At 55.3% G+C, this 21,566-nt stretch overlaps 1 protein-coding gene across 2 annotated transcripts in view; it reads right to left on the bottom strand.

Annotated features, from left to right (window-relative positions):
- Nucleotides 1-21,566, bottom strand: part of LOC311510605 (cAMP-dependent protein kinase catalytic subunit alpha) — a 47,147-nt gene that overhangs the window by 21,345 nt on the left and 4,236 nt on the right. Inside the window, exon 1 of one of the 2 annotated variants that reach the window (XM_084610396.1) lies at nt 6,135-7,868. The exons of the other annotated variant lie outside the window; for it this stretch is intronic. Within the exon in view, the coding sequence (XP_084466522.1) occupies nt 6,135-6,336 (202 nt within the window). The 5' untranslated portion in view covers nt 6,337-7,868. Of the gene's footprint in view, nt 1-6,134; nt 7,869-21,566 lie in introns of those variants that run through there. 2 annotated transcript variants of the gene reach the window in all.

The raw sequence follows: 21,566 nt of genomic DNA on the forward strand, positions 1-21,566 counted from the left end.
GACAGGGAACCCCTCACGCATGCTCATCAGTCAGTTACACGGGCCCTGCAGAAAACAGTGAAGCCAGATAGGAGAGCCTTCTCCCTCTCCCCTGGCCCCAAGATCAGCTCCACTGATCCTGGCTAGCGCCCCCTCCCGGTGACACACAGCAAAGCAGCCATCATTTGTATTCACACAGCATCTGGCCTCCCAGCCCATCACAAAGCTAGCGACAGACAAGCTGTATGCAGGGATGCTGAGCTGCAGCCACCTCTGGGGTGGAACATGCCAGCGGGTGACCCCGGAATGGCAGGAGCAGGGGTTAAGGAGGCAGAAGGGAGACAGGCGAGCTGGGGCTGGGGCCGACCCTGGGCGTAGCCTGTGAATAGCCTGGGTCACAGCACCATTGGCTTCGCATCAGCCCCCAGCACCGGAGTCCATATTGAGAGGGGAGAGCACCACCCTGCAGCACAGCGCCCCCTGGCACCATGGTGGGGCACTGGGCTCAGCACTGATGGAGGGGAGAGAGCAGCCCCCACGCTGCTCCCTGCAGCACAGCGCCCTCTGGTGCCGCACTGGAGCACTGGCGTGAGCGCCGCCTACCGAGCTCCCAGCCTGGAGCACAGCGCCCCCTAGTGCAGCACTGCTTGCGAGGCGCAGTGACCCCCTGCAACTCAGCATCCCCGAGCTGCACGCTGGGACATAAGCGTCAGCCCCCAACCCCTGCGGCACGCTGCAGTTCCTAGGAGAGCTCCCAGGCATGACGGTTCGGAAACCCAACTTCCTCCTCAACCCCCACAGAGCATCCAGCTTCCCGCTGGCTTGAATAGTCACCACCAAGGCAACAGACCAGCGTGCTTTGCCACCTGCGGGCGAGGAAGAGGCCATCGCAGGCAGAAAGGGGTTAACGCCAAGAAGCAGAGTCTCAGTTATCCAAGGTCAGAGAGCAGCCAGCTCTGTTTCAGATGGTTAAAACGCCTCCTCTCAGCTAGAGTCCTGTGAGCTTCCCCCACCACCACCACCACAGCTCCACCTGGCTGCAGCGGAGAAACAGAGCACAGACTGTGACGATGTGACTCAGCAGGGAGGGGGGAGTGTTGACCTGGGAATGTGCCCTGGGGATGGGAGACCTGAGAGCCTGTCACCTGAGCCAGGAGGGGGAGGGGGAGGTGACACCTCTGCCCAGGAATGTGAACAGAGGCTGCAGCAGGGAACCTGCTGGGTGGGTTTAGTTTCAGTTTGGGGCTGGGTGGAGGAACACAGGGAACCCCAGGGCTGGGGTCTAAGCTCCCTGCTCCCCCAGAAGGACGTGATTGAGGGGTCCTGGTTGTACCCACAAGCTCTGTTTGGGACTGTTCCTGTTGTCCAATAAACCTTCTGTTTTACTGGCTGGCTGAGAGTCTCAGTGGATCCCAGGAAGAGGGGTGCAGGGCCTGGACTCCCCCACACTCCGTGACAACTGGTGGCAGCGGTGGGATCTACTGCACCCCATGAACGGCGCTTCCTGCAGTAAGTGACTGGGGAGCAGTAAAACGAAGGGGAATTGACGGGGACCAGGCGTGCTGAAGATTCAGAGAGAGACGGTTTCGGGGGGCGGTTAACCCCTGGGAATGTGTGACCAGAGAGAAAGACTTTTGCAGTAACAGGGTCCCCCAGGGGATTGCAGCGAGCGGTCCCAGGGGCGGAGGAGTCTGCAGCTCGACCCTGGCAAAGAGTCGGCGACCTCAAGAAGGACTGGCACACGAGGGGCTTTTCCTGGAAACCGTGGGAAGCTGCCCGGCCTGCGAGTGGCCAGCAGGGAGATGTACACTAAACGCCTGAAGAGCGACCTGGTGGAGCTGTGCAGGCAGAGGGGGCTGCGCATCGGGAGGTCCACCAAGGAACAGCTGATTGCCCAGCTGGAGGAGAGGGATCGCTTGGATGACCCGATCCCTGTCCCTGAGGGAAGCTGCCCGGGGGACGCAGCGTGGGCCCTGGGGCCTGACCGGGCTGGGAGGGGTCAGACTGCTGCTGAGGACATCCCGAGACCCTTCCTACCTATGTCCGGGGGAGGGGTTGGGGGAAGCCCAGCGAATACCGAGGGCACCCTGACCCCGGCACCCAGCAGGGGATCCTCCCAGCGGAGCTCCCCATCCCTGGAGCGGAGGCGGCTGGAATGGGAGAGGGAGATGAAAATGAGGGAGCTGGAGGATCATGAAAAACAACGTCAACATGAGGAGAAACAACGTCAACATGAGCAGGAGGAGAAGGAGAAACAATGTCAACATGAGCAGGAGGAGAAGGAGAGGGAGCGTCAGGAGAAGGAGAGGGAGCGTCAGGAGAAGGAGAAACAAAGACAGCATGAACTGGAGCTGGCCAGGCTGAGGAGCAGTGGGGCCCCGGCTGCGGTGAGTGCGGGGGGAACCAAGACGGCAAGGAACTTTGATAAGTGCTTCCTGGCTCAGAGGAAGGAGGGGGAGGACATGGATAGCTTCCTGAAGGCCTTTGAGAATGCCTGTGAGCTGCACAGGGTTGACCCTGCAGACAGGCTCCAGTTCCTCACCCCCTTACTGGACCCCAAAGCCGTGGAGGTGTACAGCCGAATGACAGGGGCGGAGGCAGGGGACTATGAACTGTTCAAGCAGGGCCTGCTCCGTGAGTTTGGGCTGACCCCCGAGATGTACCGGAGAAGGTCCCGGAGAGGGGGCCCCGAACTTCCCCAGGTCACTGGTCAGCGTGACCCCGCTCAGTTCAGTCTCGAAGGGGGGAGAGATGTGACGATGTGACTCAGCAGGGAGGGGGGAGTGTTGACCTGGGAATGTGCCCTGGGGATGGGAGACCTGAGAGCCTGTCACCTGAGCCAGGAGGGGGAGGGGGAGGTGACACCTCTGCCCAGGAATGTGAACAGAGGCTGCAGCAGGGAACCTGCTGGGTGGGTTTAGTTTCAGTTTGGGGCTGGGTGGAGGAACACAGGGAACCCCAGGGCTGGGGTCTAAGCTCCCTGCTCCCCCAGAAGGACGTGATTGAGGGGTCCTGGTTGTACCCACAAGCTCTGTTTGGGACTGTTCCTGTTGTCCAATAAACCTTCTGTTTTACTGGCTGGCTGAGAGTCTCAGTGGATCCCAGGAAGAGGGGTGCAGGGCCTGGACTCCCCCACACTCCGTGACACAGACCAGGAGGGTCAGCTCGTGGGGGGAGCGAGGGGGCTGCACATCTTTACTACGCGGATCCTAGGTGGGAATCAGGCTCCAGGTCAGCAGAGCAATTTATTCTAACTCCAGGGCACTTTGAGATGCAAACTGGTTTCACGCAGCAGCTGCTGGCCCGGGTCCTAGTGCAAATTGCCCCGATTTCTAGTGCCAGTCCAGTAGCAGCCTCAGATGAGGAGGGAGCAGGGTCTGGCACCAGGGGTCCCTCGTCCCAGCCACCGGCAGGGTCCCTCCAGGGCAGACAGCGCAGGGATGGCAGCCCTGTTGGGGTTCTCAGCTGGGAGGGCCAGGGCTGCTGATCTAGTGTGAAATTAACCGAAGCCTGGATGTCTGAGACAAAGAGGCGGGCAGGAACCTGCAGAGGGAGATTTGGTTGCGACTGGGCAGTGATCTATGAGGAGTCTCCTGACCTCCAGCCAGTCAACAGTTACTCCAGATCGCAGCTGGATGGGCGACTGTGATGTAACTAACACACAGAGAGTCCATCCCCTTTAACAGGCAGCAGCTAGCAAAGAAGGCAACACCCCCAAAGGGCCCCTCCTACTCCCTCCTGGAGGTTTCCAGTCCCAGCATGGGCTTGCTAATGCTGATGCTCCACCCAGAAGCTTCCACAGCGCTGCCCCCAACGAGAAGCCTGATGCCTTAGAATTATAGAATATCAGGGTTGGAAGGGACTTCAGGAGGTCATCTAGTCCAACCCCCTGCTCAAAGCAGGACCAATCCCCAGTTTCTGCCCCAGATCCCCTAAATGGCCCCCTCAAGGACTGAACTCACAACCCTGGGTTCAGCAGGCCAATGCTCAAACCACTGAGCTATCCCTCCCCCCGCCTTGCTCTGCTGGGTCAGATAAGAGGACAGAGGCAGTGCCAACCAGTGGATCAGACCCTGGCCTGGGAATCAGGAGACCTGGGTTCGAGTCCTGGCTCTGCCACGGACTTGCCATGAGACCCTGGAGATGTTGCCTTGTGCCTCAGGTTCCCCATTCGTACGCTGGGGATGATAACCCTGCTCACAGGCAAGCTGTAAGGATAAATGCATTGACTGAGGTGCTCAGATGCTACAGAGATGGGCCCTCAGAAGTGCCTGAGATCAAGAGAATAAACCCAGGAGTCCTGGCACTCAGCCCCCCTGCTCTAACCAATAGACCCCACTGCCCTCCCTGAGCCAGGGAGAGAACCCAGGAGTCCTGACTCCTGGTGCTACCAAACTGTGGCATATAGTTAGTTCTTACTCACTGGGCTAACTTGCCCCCCGCGCCATGCCCGCTGGATCTGGGGGCAGCACTCGGAAGGCCGAGACAGCAGAGGGTTAAAGGTGCCGGAGAAGCTGCTGGCACCAGGTGCTTTACAATCTGCTATTTTAATCCTGGCTGCCCTGCCAAGCACTATTGTTACAGCCTTGTCTGAACATCCAGAGGGGGCCTGGGATTGGCAGGAGGCCAGAGGTAGCTCATCCCCCACATCCCCCCTCCCCTCCCCCACCGAGCTAGCCCAGAGCCCCCAGTAGAGGGAGCAGAGCTGCTTAGGGTCATGTGGGGACTTCCAGATCCCCCATGGGAATCCCACCCACCCAAAACTACAGCCCGGGCCACGGAGTGGGGATGTGACCTCGACCCAAGCGGCTGTGCAGTTAATTCAAGAGTATGAGCTGATCAACGCCCAGGTAACAATTGACAGGCTGCAAATAGGAGCTGGGAGTGGGGGGTTCATCTCTGATAGTCACAGCTGGGGAGGAGAAGAATAAAAGGAAGGAATGAGGGAAAGAAAGAGGGAGCGTGAAAGAGAAGGAGGAAGTGAAAGTGGATGAGAAGGAAAGAGAGCCAGAATGTCAGAGAGGAAGTGTAAGTGACACAAGAGGGCACAAATCTGTCCCAGCAGCACAGGGAAGTAGCCATGACTCTCCCACAGAGGGGAGCCAGTGGGTCCTTGTGCCACTCAGGGCAAAGGGATCCGAGCGCCCAGCCTCCCACCCACACCAAAGATCTGCAGCGATCAAGAACCAGGCGTCTGGCCTGCAGCTTCCCAGGTGCAGTGGGGGGAACGGGAGGGGCCACACACCAGGGACTGGCCTTTGGAATGGAGGGAGAGTGGGAATAGAGAGGGGAAGAAAGACAGAGAGGGAGTAATGAGGAAGAGAAGAATCCACAGACCCCACTCCCTTCCCAGAGCTGGGGACAGAACCCAGGGTCCTGACGTCCAGGCCCTGCTCTAACCATTAAACCAGTATGGAAGACTGGGAGCCAGGTCTCCTGGGTTCCATAGCCAGCTCCGCCCCCAAGTCTGCAAGTCTTTTGGCAAGTCACTTCCCCTCCGTGCACGTCAGTTTCCCCCCATCACAAAACAAAGATAATCTCTCCCTTCGGAGGGGTTGTGTGTGTGTGGGATTAGCTACCATCGGCAGAACAGCGAGAGCCGATGGACCAGCACACACCGCACGAACTCTGGCCCGGCGCAGACACTCAGGGAGGAGAGAAGTCACACTCGGTTGGCGGGTTCAGCCCTCCTGACATAAGAACTGCCATCTCCAGAGCCCACGTCCCACCCCACGCCGCCATCATCAGCTCCTCAGCATGGCAAGAGGCTCGCGTGGCTGGCGCAACACGGCTGATGGCTCAGGAGCGGCAGGAAGACGAGTCCCTTGATGTCAAGCTGCTGCCAGCGGTGACTGGGAACCGAGAGCTCCTAAGGCCTCATCCGCTGAGTGAGCTTCCCCCTCACCTCGACCCTGCCCCGCTGGGAACCTTTCCAGGGGGGAGACGGGCAGACCAGACTCAATCCGTGGTCTCTCCACAGAAGCCACCACAAACTTCAATGGCACCTACATCACAGGGACACTCCCCACCCCCCGCATCCCCACTAGGACTCAGATGCTGCATCGCTTTTCCCCAGCACTGAATCATGGCAGCCTGACCCCCTGGGATCTGGGGCTGCACGTGGTCCTATCAACAGGGCTCCCATCCCAACTCACTCTGCTCATTCCAGGCGGCAGTGTGCTCAGACACACGGGCCATCTCGCTGCTGGCCGGGGCCCCCGCCTCGCTGCGTGGCCCCCAGTAGAAGATCCGCCCAGCCAGGCTCTCCAGCTTCTGAAGTGGTGACATTTTAGCGCCTTTGTTCCTGCTGGGGTTGGGGCAGGTCATTTCTGCTCCATGGCTCATGTTTCCCTTCATTTATTTATCTCCCTCCTTCCCCGGCCCTCACAACCAGAGTCAATGCGAAGCTCGGACCTGATCCAGGAATCCTCCGGCCTTGGCCATTTCCCAGCAGCGGAGAAGACAGCAGGATCAGGGACTACAGGGGCAGCCCCAAGCCTCAGCAAAACTCCTCCACTCCCGACAGAGACAGGGGGCTTGAGCTGATTGCTCTCGACTTCTAACCACTCTTGACTTCTAACCGGGAAAGAGAATTTCCATCCAACAGCTCCCCCGCCCTGCAGCAGCCCCAGAGCGTGGCTGTCAACTCAGAGACCTGCACACGACTCTTCAGGGCCAGCCAGTCACATCCATGCACACTCCTCCCTGCCTTTTGCTCAAGGCGGGGAAGACCCAGGGACTTGGAAACTGTATCTTCTCTCCCACCTCTGTCCGGAGAATTGGCTTCCCTGGTGGAGGGAAGGGAGCTGTAGTCAGGGAGTCTGGTCACTTACGCAGCCAGCCAAGTCAGTTTCACTTCCTGGAGGGTGAGCGGAGGTCAGATTCTGCTTCAGAACTGCTGGGACGGGTCTTCCAGAACAACAGACAGTAGCAAGGGGAAACATCAACACAGTAGGGCTTAAAACAGCGCCCTGGGTCTCCGCTCCTCTCAAATCCTTGGGCCGAAAGCAGCGTGAGAGGCTCCCTCTGGCTTCACTGCTGATCCTGCATGCACTGGGGGGCAGACCCCTGGAAAAAACACCGTCCTACAAGTACAGTGCCCCCTGGGCCAAGCCACTGGGGCTGCAAAAGAAATCGGGGGGCTGCGGGTGGGCTTGTAGCTCACCTGAGGCCTGAGTCAGAGGGGTGCAGGTCCTTAAATCCACTGCTGGGGGCCCCGCTCGCAGAGATGAACAGCAGGGGGTTGCAACACATCAAAGGTGGCTCTCCAAGTGGTGTTCAAAGAGACCCACATTCGGAAACCCTCAGCGGCACCCTGCAACAGCACTCCAGGGAGTAGATCTTGAAGCATGGGTTTGACTCTCGTGCCACGCAGTCCCAGGCAGTACTGACCACCGGTAGGGGAGGGACCCAGGACTAGTCACCTGGAGGTTTCTTTACTTTGCCTTTCCCAAACAAGCGCTGCTGTGCTCCTTGACCTTGGGAGCGGGAAGCCACTGTCAGCAGAAACCAAAGAGAGCCGGGTAGCGCTCTGGGGGAGAAGCAAGAGGGTGGGATGGGAAAGGAGGAGGCCCTTCCTTGTGAGTCTCAATTTCCAAACAGCTAGGGTCTGCAGAGACCAGGACTTTGCAGGCAGGAGGGAATCCGGAAAGGAAGCTGCTCACCATGGGTGCAACAGATAAGGGGGCTACTGTGTGAGCCCCCCAAAGGCACGGAGGAGGTGATGGACCAGCCGTCCAAACAAGTGCACCCACAGGAAGAGCTGGATCCAGAACTGGAAGTCAAAATCTGAGCTTTCCTCAATCCCACGAAGGTCACTGGGTCTGAGCTCCATGCTGCCGCTCCCGGTGATGCAGACCTCGGCTCCTGGCTGCCGGGATTCTGATTCAGGCTGCCCTCCTTATCTACGCCACCCAAGGCTCCCCCATGGCTGCACGGCTTCCAACCGGACCTCTGGGACCCTTTGGGGGGGGGGGGAGCGGGATCTCCAGGGGAGAAATGTCTGGACGGTAGCAGGGTGGGAAGCAGCCGGCTTTGCTCCTGTCGCTTCCCAGGCTCAGGGCTCAGCCTGCCCCGGTGAGGAGCGCGCTAGGTATTGTTTCAGAAAGCGCCCCATGGGAGCAGCCTCAAAGGGGGAGGGAGAGCCAGGGCTGGGCACACCGCCAGGTTCACATGAAGCCCTTAAAGGCGTCGGCTCCCTGCTCCACTTCTGCTCTCAGCTGCTCCATCAGCTGCCGCAGCTAGCCACTGGGCGACCAGCACTCCCCGGGAATGTCGGCACACGGACCCATGCGGCAGGACAGGAGAGTGAAATCATAACATTCACCCTGGATCCCATGGAACCTGGCCCGGCAACTCAGACCATCATGGCCAACTCCCTGATCTCAGGAAGGGAGGGAAGAAGGGGAGGATCTTCAGGATCTCTAGGGCAGCAGTTCAAACGCAGTCCAATGTGAAATTAATTTGGCAGGTCTCAGTCCAATTCCCAGAGGGAGAGACCGCCCCATCACAGAATTATCCTAACTCCCAGCCCCCCTGTTTAAACACACACCCCAGCCCCCACTCACTGCATAAGAGGAAGGGCCATGTTCGCTGCACCTTTCCTTTCTGGTGAGAGAGGCTGGTGAGGGGCAGATTATCTTCTGGGCTCCCATTCAAGCCCCTTTCAGGCCTTACAGGCATGGGACTGGGGGTGGGCTGGGGTCTCGCCACAGTTCCCAGATGGGAGGGAGATGGTTTTGTGATGGGGACGCCCATCCCTCTGGGAATTGGACTGACACCTGTCAAACACCTTTCACATTGCAGTGGGTTTGAGCGGGGCTACTAGGACTCAGGACTCCCGGATTGGAGGGCTGAGAGTCTGATCTTCCTGACTCATCTGGTCTTTCTGACTCATCTGGTCTTTGTCAATACAGCCAGCTGGGGCAGCTGAGGACAGTGCTACTCCCGCGTGCAACACGACCGGCTTATTTGAGCTGCGTCTGGGTGAACGGAAGCCTTGACGTTGACCAGCCAACAAGAGCAGATCAGCTGAGCAGCTGGGCGGGAAGGTCTCCACCAGCTGCTGCAAGCTCAGCACCCCGGGGGTGGGTCTTGAGACAGCCCCTCCTACCTGGGACCTGTGCTGGAGCTCCCCCCATCGATATAAGGCCTAAAAGGGGGTTTATTGGAAGCCACTCTCCATAGAAGAGATTGGAGCAGGCCATCAGTGCCTGTCCTCCAGAGCTGGAGCCTAAACCCCCTTCCATGGAACCCGGGGTATTCAAGCTGTTCAGGTCAGAACAATTCCATTGCCAGCCCCGTCTGAAGGCACCAGCAGAGGGAATTAACTGGGTGATCAGTGTGGGGGTAACAGATATGTAGCTGAGTCCGCACTCCTGAGGGGCTGCCCCCCCCCACGTGCCAATCCGACAGGCTGGCGAGAGCGACGCCAAAAGGGTTAACCTTGTGTAGGTGCAGCTTTGGCAGCACCAGGGGAATTTTCTGCCATCTCAGGTGGCGGGTCCCACAGGCTCAGCACGAAAGGTTTAAAATATTCCAGCGTGCTCACTAAAAATCATCTGCCTGCAGCCAGCAACGAGCAGCAGCAGGAGGGACAAACGGACACAGCAGATGGCATTCTGCCCTCCTCAGCAATCGGAGCACCATGGCCTGGCCACAGATGGTGACCCCAGGGCAGTCAGCCTCATGGGGCAGCACCAGTGAGAGCCCCACTTGGTACACCTGGTCTAACTAAGGGCGTGTCTGGTCTGGCAGCCTGAAGCTCATTAGTCATTCATTTCAGCAGTGGAATCCCTGCTCCACCCCAGAAGTGGGTGCATCAGGGAAGCATTGAATGTTTATTGCTGAACAGCCCTGTGCACCCAGGGAGGCACCACTGGGAGTACAGGCCATTTAACCCAGATAGGTTCATTTTGGCGGAACAGGCAAGCCACCCTGCTTCAGAAGCCACCACAGGGACTCATGATCTTTGAACAACTGAAGCCCACCCAAGCAGTTGCAGGTGTAGAACATACACATCTTGCTCCCCCTTAACCCTGCTTCTGCTCCCCCAACAGCAGCCAGCTGGGTCTGTGAACACCAGGGAGAAGGGAAGATGTAACGCACCGGTGTGGGGGGGGGGGGGGAGGTTTGGGGTGGGGGGAAGGTAAGAGACAGCATGAAATATAGATTTAGGCTCTGCACACAATCCTCCACTCCCTAAGTTACAGCAAGCTTTCTGTCACAGCTCACAAGGGGCTGTGGCGGATTCTTCAGCACAGACAATTTTCAAAACAAATGTGGATGCTTTTCTAAGAGATCTGCTCTAAGTCAAACGGGCTAGCCAGTGGTTTTCAACCTCTCTCATTTGCGGACCCCTAAACAATTTGAAATGGCGGTGCAGACCCCTTGTAAATCTTCGACACTGTCTGCAGACCTCCAGGAGTCTGCCGACTACAGGTTGAAAACCACTGGACTAGATGAACACTGTGGTCTCGGCTGGCTTTGGAACCTCTGACAGACGGCCTTGTGGTAAAGGCAGGGGACTGGGATTCGGGAGATTTGGGTTCCATTCCCAGTTTTGTCACTGACCTCACGCAACCTTGGGCGAGTCATTTCAGATCAGCTCCCTGTCTGTAAAATGGGGCTATGAATCCCTCCATTGTGTGTCTGCTCTCTTTTGATTCAAAGCCTTTTAGGGCAGAGACTCTTACTAGGTGACCAAGGGTCTTGGATCGGGTCATCACGAACTACTGTAATACAAATAATACAAACCCATCCAATTCTTAACCAGGTGAAGACTAACCAGAAGGAACGCAGGAAGCCAGCTGGGATACTCACATCACAAACATGCCAATGCAGGAGAGAACTGCACTTATTTTCAGCACCCAAACCATGTATATTTACAAACCAAGAGTTCCTCAAAAACCAAATGCAGAGAGCAATTTTGCTGCAGGATTTCAAAAGAAAATACAGTCCAAAAAAAACCATTTGCTTGAGCATTCAGAGAGACGTTACTGGTTTAAAAAAAACATTACAGCAAAAACTATTTCCTTCTTGTGTTACCAGCACCTGGGTTTATTAAACTTAAAGCTTGTTTTTAATATAAATCCCTCCGCACTTATTGCCTTTATAGGTAGTTCAGCATAGACAAATGGGGGGAAAAACACCCACTACAGCTGGTCAATTTCACTCCAGTTCGAGTCAGTTTCACTTCTGGTACTGTACTTAACTCACTCCACATAGCTAGTCTGAACTGTGAACAGTAGATGGAGACAACTCAGCAACTGCTAGTGCCGATTCCTTGTTTACAGCCACTAAACTGCATCAACCCATTAAAGACTTTCTTCATCTGAATGTGAAATAATGTCTGCAGCACAGGCCACCCCAAATCAAAGAGGATACTGCAGAATTAGAAGGTTCAGAGAAGGGCAACGAGAATGATCTAGGGCCTGGACAAACTCTCCTATGAGGAGAGATTGAAAGGATTGTTTACCTTTCGAAAGGAGACCAATAAGAGGGGCCGTAATAAATATCTATAAAATAATAATTGGGATGAAGAAGGGAGATCAGGAGCTTCTGTTCTTCCTGTCTCATCCCACAAGAGCCAAGGGACACTCAGATAGAATTAAAAGGTAGGGAATTCACAACCAATAAGCGGAAACACTTTTCAATTAGCTTATGGAACTCACCACCACATGAAGTTGAGACCAAAACCAGCCTGGACATTCACATGGAGAAAGACTATCCGGGGCTATAATTTAAATTACAACAATAATTCTGGAATGGCTATTAAACCTTGTGCTTCAGGGTTTAAGCTGAACTGCTAGACACCAGGATGAGACTTATGGCGGCGGAAAGTTTTTGCCCCACGACTACTGTGGGTTCGTTACCCTTCGTCTGCTGCCTCTACTGCTCATGCAACATGGACCTCAGTCTGGCAATTGCTACGTTCAGGTTATGTTTCCATATCGACTGTTGCTGTTGCTGCCCCGGGACATTAGGGGATCATGAAGGAGGAGCTGCTTGATGGGATGGCACAATGGGAACAGAGGGCCCCATGGGGACCGCCTCAACCCCACACTATCAAAAGGGTGAGGTAACACTGAGCTCTTAACTAGCATTTTTCATAACTGCAGATCTCAAAGTGCTTTATAAAGGAGGCTCAGTAACACACGCCCTATTTTACAGATGGGGAAACTGAGGCACTGGGAAGGGACTTGCTAAAGGTCATAGCTGGGAATAGAACCCAAGTCTCCCAAGTCCCCGTGCTCTATACACAAGGCCATACTGTCTGGTTTGCAGGGGAATTTGGAATTTCTTAATTTCTAGGAACTTTGAATTTAGGGGTTGTAAAAACAAGGTTGTTACACACCCCAAAGTCTAAATCAACCCCAGTCCTGTCTACACAGGGAAATGCCCCCTCCTCCACCCCTCCCAAAAACTTCTAGCCAGCTTTAGAACTAGCTGGAGCCAGAGCATTGACCCGGCTCTGACAGCTCCAACCATCGGTTAAGATGGGCCTGGGCAGCCTGGGCCGTGCCATGACTCCAGCCACTATTCAGAACTGGTGAGAAATTTTGGGGGGGAAATTTTCACTCGTCTTCAAATAATTCATGGGTGCACTGAGTTTAAGGCCAGAAGGTAGCACTGATGATCATCATCATTCTAGACTGACCTCCTGCATAACCCAGGCCAGGGGATTCCATCCAGTCACACCCGCATCCAGCCCAACAAACTGTAGTGGAATAAGAGCAGATCTTTTAGAAAGAAACATCTAGCTTGGATTTAAAGACTCCAAATGATGGAGGATTCACTGCATCCCTTGGTAAGCTGTTTGCATGGTCAATTTCACTCCTTGTTAAAAATTTGATCTTTATTATTCCCAGTTTGAATTTGTCAAGCATCAACTTCCAACTGATGAATTGTCTTGCCTTCATCTTCCAGATGAAAGAGCCCCTGCTATCAGAAATCTTCTCCTAGTGTATTTATAGATAGTGATCAAGGCACCTTCTCTTTGTTAGACTGAACAGATTGAGCCTCTTACCTCTCACACTCAGACCTGGTAGATCTTTTCTGAGCCCACTCTACCCCACATCTGATTTAAAGCACAGACACCAGAATGGGATGCAGTTCGATGGTGAAAGGCTAGAAACAGATTGTGCAACTGGCCAGGTGAATTTCCCTGTCCCACGCTCAGTCAAATGCAACAGAACATTAACCAAACAGCATCAACTGTGAACATCGGTAACATGTTTAGACAGTAGGACACATTTATATGAGTTTTATGTTGACAGCGTCCCTTGAATTTCCTCAGCCCGCCTATCTCAAGAGACGGAGGAGCCAGAATCCTCTTACACTGGGGCTGGAAAAATGATCTTAAAGTAATAGCAAAACATGCTTGTGAAAAGGGTATCACATCGAGCATGTGGCCAGCATAGAGGATGACAGCTTACTAGTGCTGCCAGCTAACAGAAATCACCTGTTCAGGTGACGTGGTAGAGGACCTCACTTGAACACTGAGGATCCTGGGTTCAAACCCCACCAGGACAGGGTTTGCTATAACATCACCCCTGCTGAGAACTAAAAGATTATCCCAGAAATCAGAACTCTCACACTTGAGTAGTTATGGGAGACAGATTCTCCCACAGGTCACACTGGTGTAACTCCAAAGTTACCAGGGCAATGGGGGCACCCCCGGCAAAAAAATTTGAACCCAGTTTTGATATTTACTAAGGAAGACCAGGCCATGAAGCAAACCCTGCAGGGCAGCAACGTAACTAAGAGCTCCACTCATCTCCTCTAGACAATTCAGTCTCTTGTCGCTTTTCCCCTTCCGCCCCTGAAATCAGTCTGTTCCTTGGTCCTGCCCCTGACTCCACAGATCTCATACACTTCCCCACGCAGCCTGCTCACCCCTGAGGAGGAAGCAGCTGGGGGTGGTTGAGTCCCAGGGACAATGGAACCTGGATTGTGACTCAAGAGACCAAAGTTCAATGCCCAGATCTGCCTACAGCTCCTTGTGTGACCACTTTGGAGAGTCACTTCCTCTACCCTGCTCCATGCTTCAGTTTCCAGATCTGTGAAATAGGGATAATACTCTCTTGCTTCACTGCAAGGATCGAGTCTGACCGTGAGGGGCTCAGATCCTATGTCAATGGGAGCCATACAAATCCCTAGACTGGTCCACACACGCCTTCCCACCCCCAATACTATTCACCAGCGTTTAACAATCCCATGGGAAGGGACTGCCCTCAAGATCACCGTTCAAATCACTGGAGGAAAGAAGAGACCATTCCTGCCCCACCCCAGCCATGTACCCGACACATCCCAAGCCACAAAATTCATTCGAAGACTCACCACCCTCCATCAAGAAATTCAAAGTCAAGGCCCCACCCCTTTCTGGGAGGCTCCTCCCACAGCCCCAGGCTGGAGATGAAAGCATGTTCCCATGGCAACCGCCAATTCCAATTTTTTTTTTTAATTCAAACCCCTTAATTTTCCTTCTTTCAATTATTTAGTGGATTTAGTGCTGGGATTGGGGCCTGATGCCCTATTGGGGGCCAGCAGAAGTGACCCATATCCTAGGGGGCAGAACAGGGCCCGGGGCGGGGCAATAACCAGCACCCCCTCGAGGGGAAAGGCCCTGTGTCCCATTCCCCATTACGCCCGCCCGCCAGGACCTTCACTCCCACCCCGGCTCACCTCCGGCCTCCATCTTGCTGGCCCAGCCTGTGGCCTCCTCTGCGCTCGGCCTACGGCTCCTCGGCAGGGCCAATCCAGCCGGGCCCTGTGCCTGCCGCTGCAGGGGGCGAGAGAGGCGCTCGCTCTCAGCCAGGGCCCCCGGCGCTCTGCCAAGTGTGGGGCAGACTGACCCCGCCAGGGAGCCGTAGCTGGGGGACGAGGGTGGGAGCCACCCAAGATCTGAGCCCTCCGGGATTCCATAGATGGGGGGCAGGCCAGGGGAGCCAATGGGGGGTGGTGCAAGGGCTTGGCCCCATGGGGGCTGGAGGGCCGAGGCCAGGGGATCTGCCCCTGCACAGGGCTGGGAGGGCGACAGATTTAAAGCAGAGGAAAATCAGAGCGATACGAGGGGGCAAGCAGACACCCCCTGGAAGCCACACAAACCTCGCGGGCTGCAGTTCGGGGCAGGGGCAACACGTGGCATAAAAAAATCCTTCCCCCTCCCCTCCAGACGGTGTGTTTGTGTTTGTCCTACCGATGGACAGGCCATTGCTGTCAGAGAGACGGCAGCAGCAATCTCATGTGATGCAGGTTTGCCAGACGGCGATCGCTGCTCTCTGCCTCAGGACGATCGGTGCCAGGTTGGCATTCTTCCCCTGCCTTTCAAACAAACTTCCTCCAAGAACCGAGTGTTTCCCCCAAGCCGGCCAATTTCTCTCTCTAGCATCCACTTACCCCTCAAGTTTTATTAAACCAGACCTTTCGTGTCATAGAGGGAGGCTGGTGCAATGGTTAGAGCACTAGCCTGGGACTTGGGAGATCCTGGCTCAACTCCCTGCTCTACCTCAGACTAACCTTGGGCAAGTCACTTAGTCTGTGATTCAGTTTCCCCATGCTACAGAGGGGGATGAGAGCACTTCCTTGCCTCACCGGTAGGGTTAGAGGATAAATATATTACCAGTTGTGAGGAGCTCAGATACTATCATAAACAGAGCCAGATAAGGACCTTAGAGAGAAGGATAATGCACTTCCTTTTTGTCCATACATGTTTTATCCCCATTTCTTATTCGACAGCATTAAAGAAAAAGCAGCTCAGCGGCTCTTAGTCATTTTAAGATCATTAATTTTATCTCCCTCTTCATCAACAAGACAATGCACCTCTGCTACTTACCTAGTTTACTCCTGAGGTCTTCAAAAGCCCCATTTTCCCTTAACCCTTTTCCCGATTTTCTGCTCTGGCTGCCTCTCCCGAGAGCTCCTCAACCTTTCCTCGTCACTGAAGAGTCAAAGTTGAACCTGGCATGATTCCATTCTGTCTCTCTGAAATACCCACCACAATTCAACTGGGATTCCTTCATCTTCACTTCCTGTCCTAAATTCCTAGGCCCACTCCCTCCCATCCCCTGTTTTACTGTAGCTGCTACAGAGGAACCCAGGTCAGCAGCTCACAGCAAGGAAGCGAGAGGGTGTAGGGGGAAGGTGTAGTCCAGTCAAAGGGGAGTGATCGTTGGTTTGATCCCTCCTGGGACTCACTCAGGCATATCCCGAGAGGTCAGAGGCCCTGGTGGCTCAGTTTGCCCAATGCCAGCAACCGCCTCAAGACTCACACAGACTCTGAATCATCCCAGCAGAGCCAGAGTAGGGTGGGTAGCCATTTACATACAAATCCCGCACCACACCCAGGGGGCAGATTGTCCAATTGCCATCCCAGGCAGAGCGACTCCCAGCTCAGCCGCACCCTCAGGCAGCCATAGAGGAGAAGACAAGCACCCACTGCCCTCGCACTGTTGCTCAATGGAAGCATCTTTGAGCTATGCCCAGTTTGCCCAGCTGAAAGCAACTGCTCCAAGATGGGGACAGCTTAGATACATGCTCAGGGCTGGTCTTCACTGCACGGTTAACTCAGGTGCAGCCCTTAACTCGAGTCGCCTCCAGTCCACCCACAAGTCAGCTGGCCTGAGAGAGGCTACGGGCTACAGCACGAGTTAGCCTAACTCGTCAGCTGCTAAGACAACTGCTCTGTAGCATACACAAAGGCCAACCTCCCTCGAGTGCCACTAGTCCTCCAATGGCTTCCCACGATTCCCCCCTCCCCTCCAGGTTGCCAGAGAGGACGGACGAGCTCGAGGACGGACGAGCTCTCCCACAGGTCACTGGGAAAATCCAACTAGCGGCTCAGTTTACTGCAGCTCTAAGAGCCACGGGAGGTGCTCCCAGGAGTCTTAGCCATGCACTGGAGCTTGGCCAAATGAACGCTGTCGCAGAGACAGCCCCTTGGTGAGTCTGAGCCAGAGCACCCACCCCATCCCACCAGCACACAGCCGAGCAGCAAGCCCTCCGGGTTCTCCATTATATACAGACACCCCATCGAGAGCTGCAGACGGTCCCCCATTTAACCCCAGGACAGGGACAATGCAGGCAGCGCAGACCTCCCCCCACCCCAGTCTCCTCCAATACGCATCAAACCCTGCAAGGATTGCAGACCAACTCCCCTCGAGGGTCCCAAGGCCTCCCCACACATCCCCCACATGTGCCCAGAATGCAGTTCGCTAGGAAAGAAGCTCCCCCCACACACCCTGTTCAATCCTTAACGAAAGGCTCGGATGATCCTAGAAATTAGAGTCACTTTGTGCCAGATCTGCCCACAGGTCTGAGCTCCTAAAATCTCCAGCTGATGTTTACAGTGTTGCTTATGGCCTATAAAGCCCTGCATGGCCTGGACCCAGCCTTCCTGTGTGGTCCTCCCCGACGCCATACTCCACAGCTGCCGGAAGTAGCACACCCAAGCTATGAAGAAGGGGGTGGCTGGCAGGGAGTTCTCTTCTACGTCACCTACACTGTGGAACGTGCTCCCCACCCCAGTGATCGTCAGGGAAAGAGAGAGACACCCCCCCACCAGAGGATCTGGGGAGTGTGGTGGCCACCTGTGAGGTACAAGAAATGGGACACCCAGTATGACCCCGAGCCCATAAAACTGGCCAGCCGGCCTTGCATACTGAGCCCCCTGACTGATTTCCCAGGACAGCTACTTCAAAACAGGGACAATCCTGGGGAAACCTGGACCAGTGGCAACCCCAGCAGGGAGAGGGCTGAGGGTTTGCTTCCTAGATGAAACGGCAGAAGAGAGCCCCGGGCAGCGGCTGCCGGGCTTAGGTCCAGCTGGACCGAGCATGTAACGCTGCCGGGTTTGAAGCAGTCGTGTTGATGGTGTAGTACGGCCTAGAACCTTGGACAGCTGTCTTTTTAAAATCAAAATATGGAAGGGCAGCGCCGGCCCTGTCCCAGGCACATTTAATAATTAACTTGCAAGAGGAAATGCCCGTCTCCCCAGGGAATCTCTCGGTGGGAGCCAGGGGATGGCAGGAGCACACGCAAACTGGGCGATCAGCTGTCTGGGCATCGCTCTATGGGTGATCGGGGGGTGACAGTTCCATTGTGCCAACCCCAGAGGCAGCTGCCTCAGGCGAGCCCAACACTGAGGCTCCAGCAGATTTCCCCATTTGCGAGTTTCTGATCCCAAAGCGCCCCCTGCAGGCTAAGGCCTGCAACCAGCACAGCAAGGCACTCAGCGGGGTAAGCTGCTCTGGGCAGAAAGACATGGCCACATGGTGGATGCCCCCCGGGTTCACACTATGATGCGGCTGCCGAGAGCTTGTTTGACACGGGAAGGACCCTGCCAACCCTGTGGAGACGCCAAGGAGAAGAGCCTGGCGTGATGCAGGGAGCTCCACAGGGAGCACGGCAGTGTCAGGGAAGGCAGTAGCCATTTCCCAGCTGTGGTGAGCAGTGCTGAACGCAAGGGGGCAAATTCAGGACTCCTGGGTTCTATCCCCAGCTCTGGATCTAGTGGGACAGAGCAGGGGGGACAAGGAGTCCCGACTCCTGAATTCTCTTCCAAATCTAGGCAAGTCACTTCACCTTCGCCTCAGTTTCTCCACGTGTAACCAGAGCCGATCCTGCCTCATCTTGGGAAGACGCTGTGTCCTTTCCATCCAAAGATCCCAATCTAAGCACTAAACCACATCGGTTAATATCTTCCCTTAAAGCCATCATCATCCCCAGCCCCACCCGGCAGCCTGGCCCCGCACACCCAACAAAACAGGGCCCACCGGTCAGAAACCAGCCTGGGAACTGACCTCCAAGCCCAGTGCAAAGAGGCCCACATATGGAAGGGCCACAACCCGTCTGCCCCGGCACAGGGCACCCCACAATCACCACATCACCACTGCCCGCCCCCTCCACCGGGAGCTGGTTAGAGCCAGGCTTCTGCTGCAGACCTGGCTGCCAGGCAAAACTGAGCAGCGGTGGCAGGAAACAGACATTTTCAGCAGATGCGGCTCAGTTCTCTTGGGACGCTGGCTGTCCCTGGTGGGGGAAGACGGACAAATCACCCTCCTCCCCCAACCTGGCATCTCCATGGACACGGGAACCCCCTAATCCCAGCAGGGCAGAGGCTAGACTCAGAGAAAGCCACTAAGAGGTTCACTGCATCTGCCTCTGAGCCAGCTGGGAGAGAGGCGACTGGCACGCGCTCAGTGGTATACTGGGGAATCCAGCATGGCACTGCCCGCTGCCTGACTCTGCAAACCCTTATGCCACATGCGGAGTTTTACTCATGGGAGGCGAGTTACGCCCTTGTGTCCTGGCAGGATCAGAGCCCCAGTTCCTCACAGAAAATGGATAAACAACAAGGTAAAAAGCTCAGACGGTGCTTTCACCAAATCAGTTGGCCAGAGGCGCAGCTAGCGTGAATCAGCATGGCCACATTGACTTGAAAACTGCCTTACACCAGCCGAGGATCTGGCCCCATTGACTCCAATGGACCAAGGGTGATTTGCACCAGCCAGGGAGCCGGCCCTGTATCTCCAATGCTTAATTTTGTTTTCTTAAGTCCCACCAGTCTCAAGGCAGCAGCCAACTGTGGCCCTGCAGCCGTGGCAAGGGCCATCGCCCAGGGGTGCTGAGGGGAGCATCCAGCTCGTGCCAACGTCACCGTTCGCCGCACAGTAATCCCAGCTGGCTCTGCCTTAGGGGGGAATCTCTGACCCGTCCTGGCTTTGTCCCAGCCCTTCTGCTTCTCAGCTTCACCTTTTCTTTTTTGTCTGTCACGAGGAGGAAGCGAGGAACACCTGTGCTCACAGGGTAGGTTAGCAAGGCAGCCCAGGGGTCGGCTCAGCCAGGGGAGAGGTTAATCGACCTTCATTACATGGAGAGTCTTTAAACCATAGGGACTGGGTCAGACCCAGGGTCCATCTAGCCCAGGATCTTCTGACAGCTGCCAGCACCAGCTGCTTTGGAGAAGGTGCAAGACCCCTGTCGAGATGAGATCACATGCCAGAGGGGAGATGCCGCCTGGCCTCCGTCAGAGGGCAGCTCAGAGGGAGGGTCAATAGCCTTTCCAGCTGCCTTGATTAGTTTTCTTACCCCTCACTATTATCACTCTGTCCATCTAAATGGATTATTGGGTTCTGAATCCTGGTCTCTTTCAGAAACACAACATGGTACGACAGTCATGTGGCAGTGAGTTCCACAGGTTAATAGCACAATAGGACATCCCCTTTGCTCAGTTTTCAATTTGCTGCCATTCTGGCAAATGTTTGTGCCTCACCAGGCAGGCTGAGACAGAAAGGGTGGTCCAGTCGTTAGAGTGCTTAACCTGGCTGACCTGGGTTTAAGTGTCAGACCCTGCCAGACTCCCTGAGAGCGTGTCTACACTGCAATAAAAGACCCGTGGCTCAGCTGCAGCTGGTCCACGTCAGCTGGCTCAGGGGCTAAAAATTGCACCGTAGACATTCGGGCTGGAGCCGGGCTCTGAACCCCAGCAAGGAGGGAGAGGTTCAGGGAGGGAGGGAATTTTTTGATGAAAATCTTTTCCCCTCAGAAAGTGAAAATCGGCCCAAGCCGGAGCTGTTTGCAGGACAGGGGGGTTGGACAAATATCCCCATTTGGGAATCACTGGGAAACCGTTTCCAAGCTGCTCAAACGCCCTGCTCCGACATTTCTAAACGGCTCCACGTTAGTTCAAAACCATGTCATTTCACCAGGAATTTATACTGAAAAGGTAACAAAAAACATTAAAAGGTCAAAATGAAGGCCAAGCATTGCAGCTGACCTGCTACCAGGTCAGCTTTCGCATGGCCAGCGCGCAAAGAGTTTGACTTCGAACTCTGATTTCGGGACGGGACATTTTGTAACATCTCCAAAATCCCCCTAGGACGGAGCGAATAAAGCAGGGAGAAGAGCACCGCCCCTTCCACACAGATGTTGTGAAGGTAACTGTACTCACATGTGAGGGGTGCAGACACTACAATAATTAGGACCATATCAACACCCTACGCAGAAGCACCCCATATACTTTCTCTGTCCCTTTCATAGAACGTCACCCGTGGGATCAGTCACAGGCATTTTGATGGAACTGCTTCAGCCAGAGGCCAAGACGCTGCTGAATCCAGGGTAGGTCTCTCTCTCTCGCACACACTTCCTGCAGGCTCTGAACGGAAAGGTGATCACGGTAGGTTCGCAATGCACAGAACCGCCGCTAGGCTACAGTGCAGTCAAGGCAGGAAAAGCCAGCTGAGCTCCGAACGCCAGTTAAAAGGAAGGGAGGGTGAGTTTCAATCAAACTCCCCTGATCTGACCCTCCGCCACGCCATCAGGGGTTATTTTGTGGCTAAGGTGGAGGAACAGGAGTCAGGAGGACGCTGGGTTCTCTCTCCAGTTCTGAGAGGGAGGTCTGGTGGTCGGAGGAGGAAGGGCTGGGAGCCAGGATGCCTGGGTTCTTTCCCCAGCTCTGAGAAGAGGGTGAGGTCTAGAGGGGAGAGGCTGGAATCAGGACCTCTGGGTTGTATCCGTGCCTCAATTCCCCATCAGGAAAAGGTGAATGATACTTCCTTTTTCTCAACTTTTTGCCCATCTTGGACTAT

This window comes from Lepidochelys olivacea, assembly GCF_965140295.1.
Source record: "Lepidochelys olivacea isolate rLepOli2 genome assembly, chromosome: 20".
NCBI classification, from domain to species: Eukaryota; Metazoa; Chordata; order Testudines; family Cheloniidae; genus Lepidochelys; species Lepidochelys olivacea.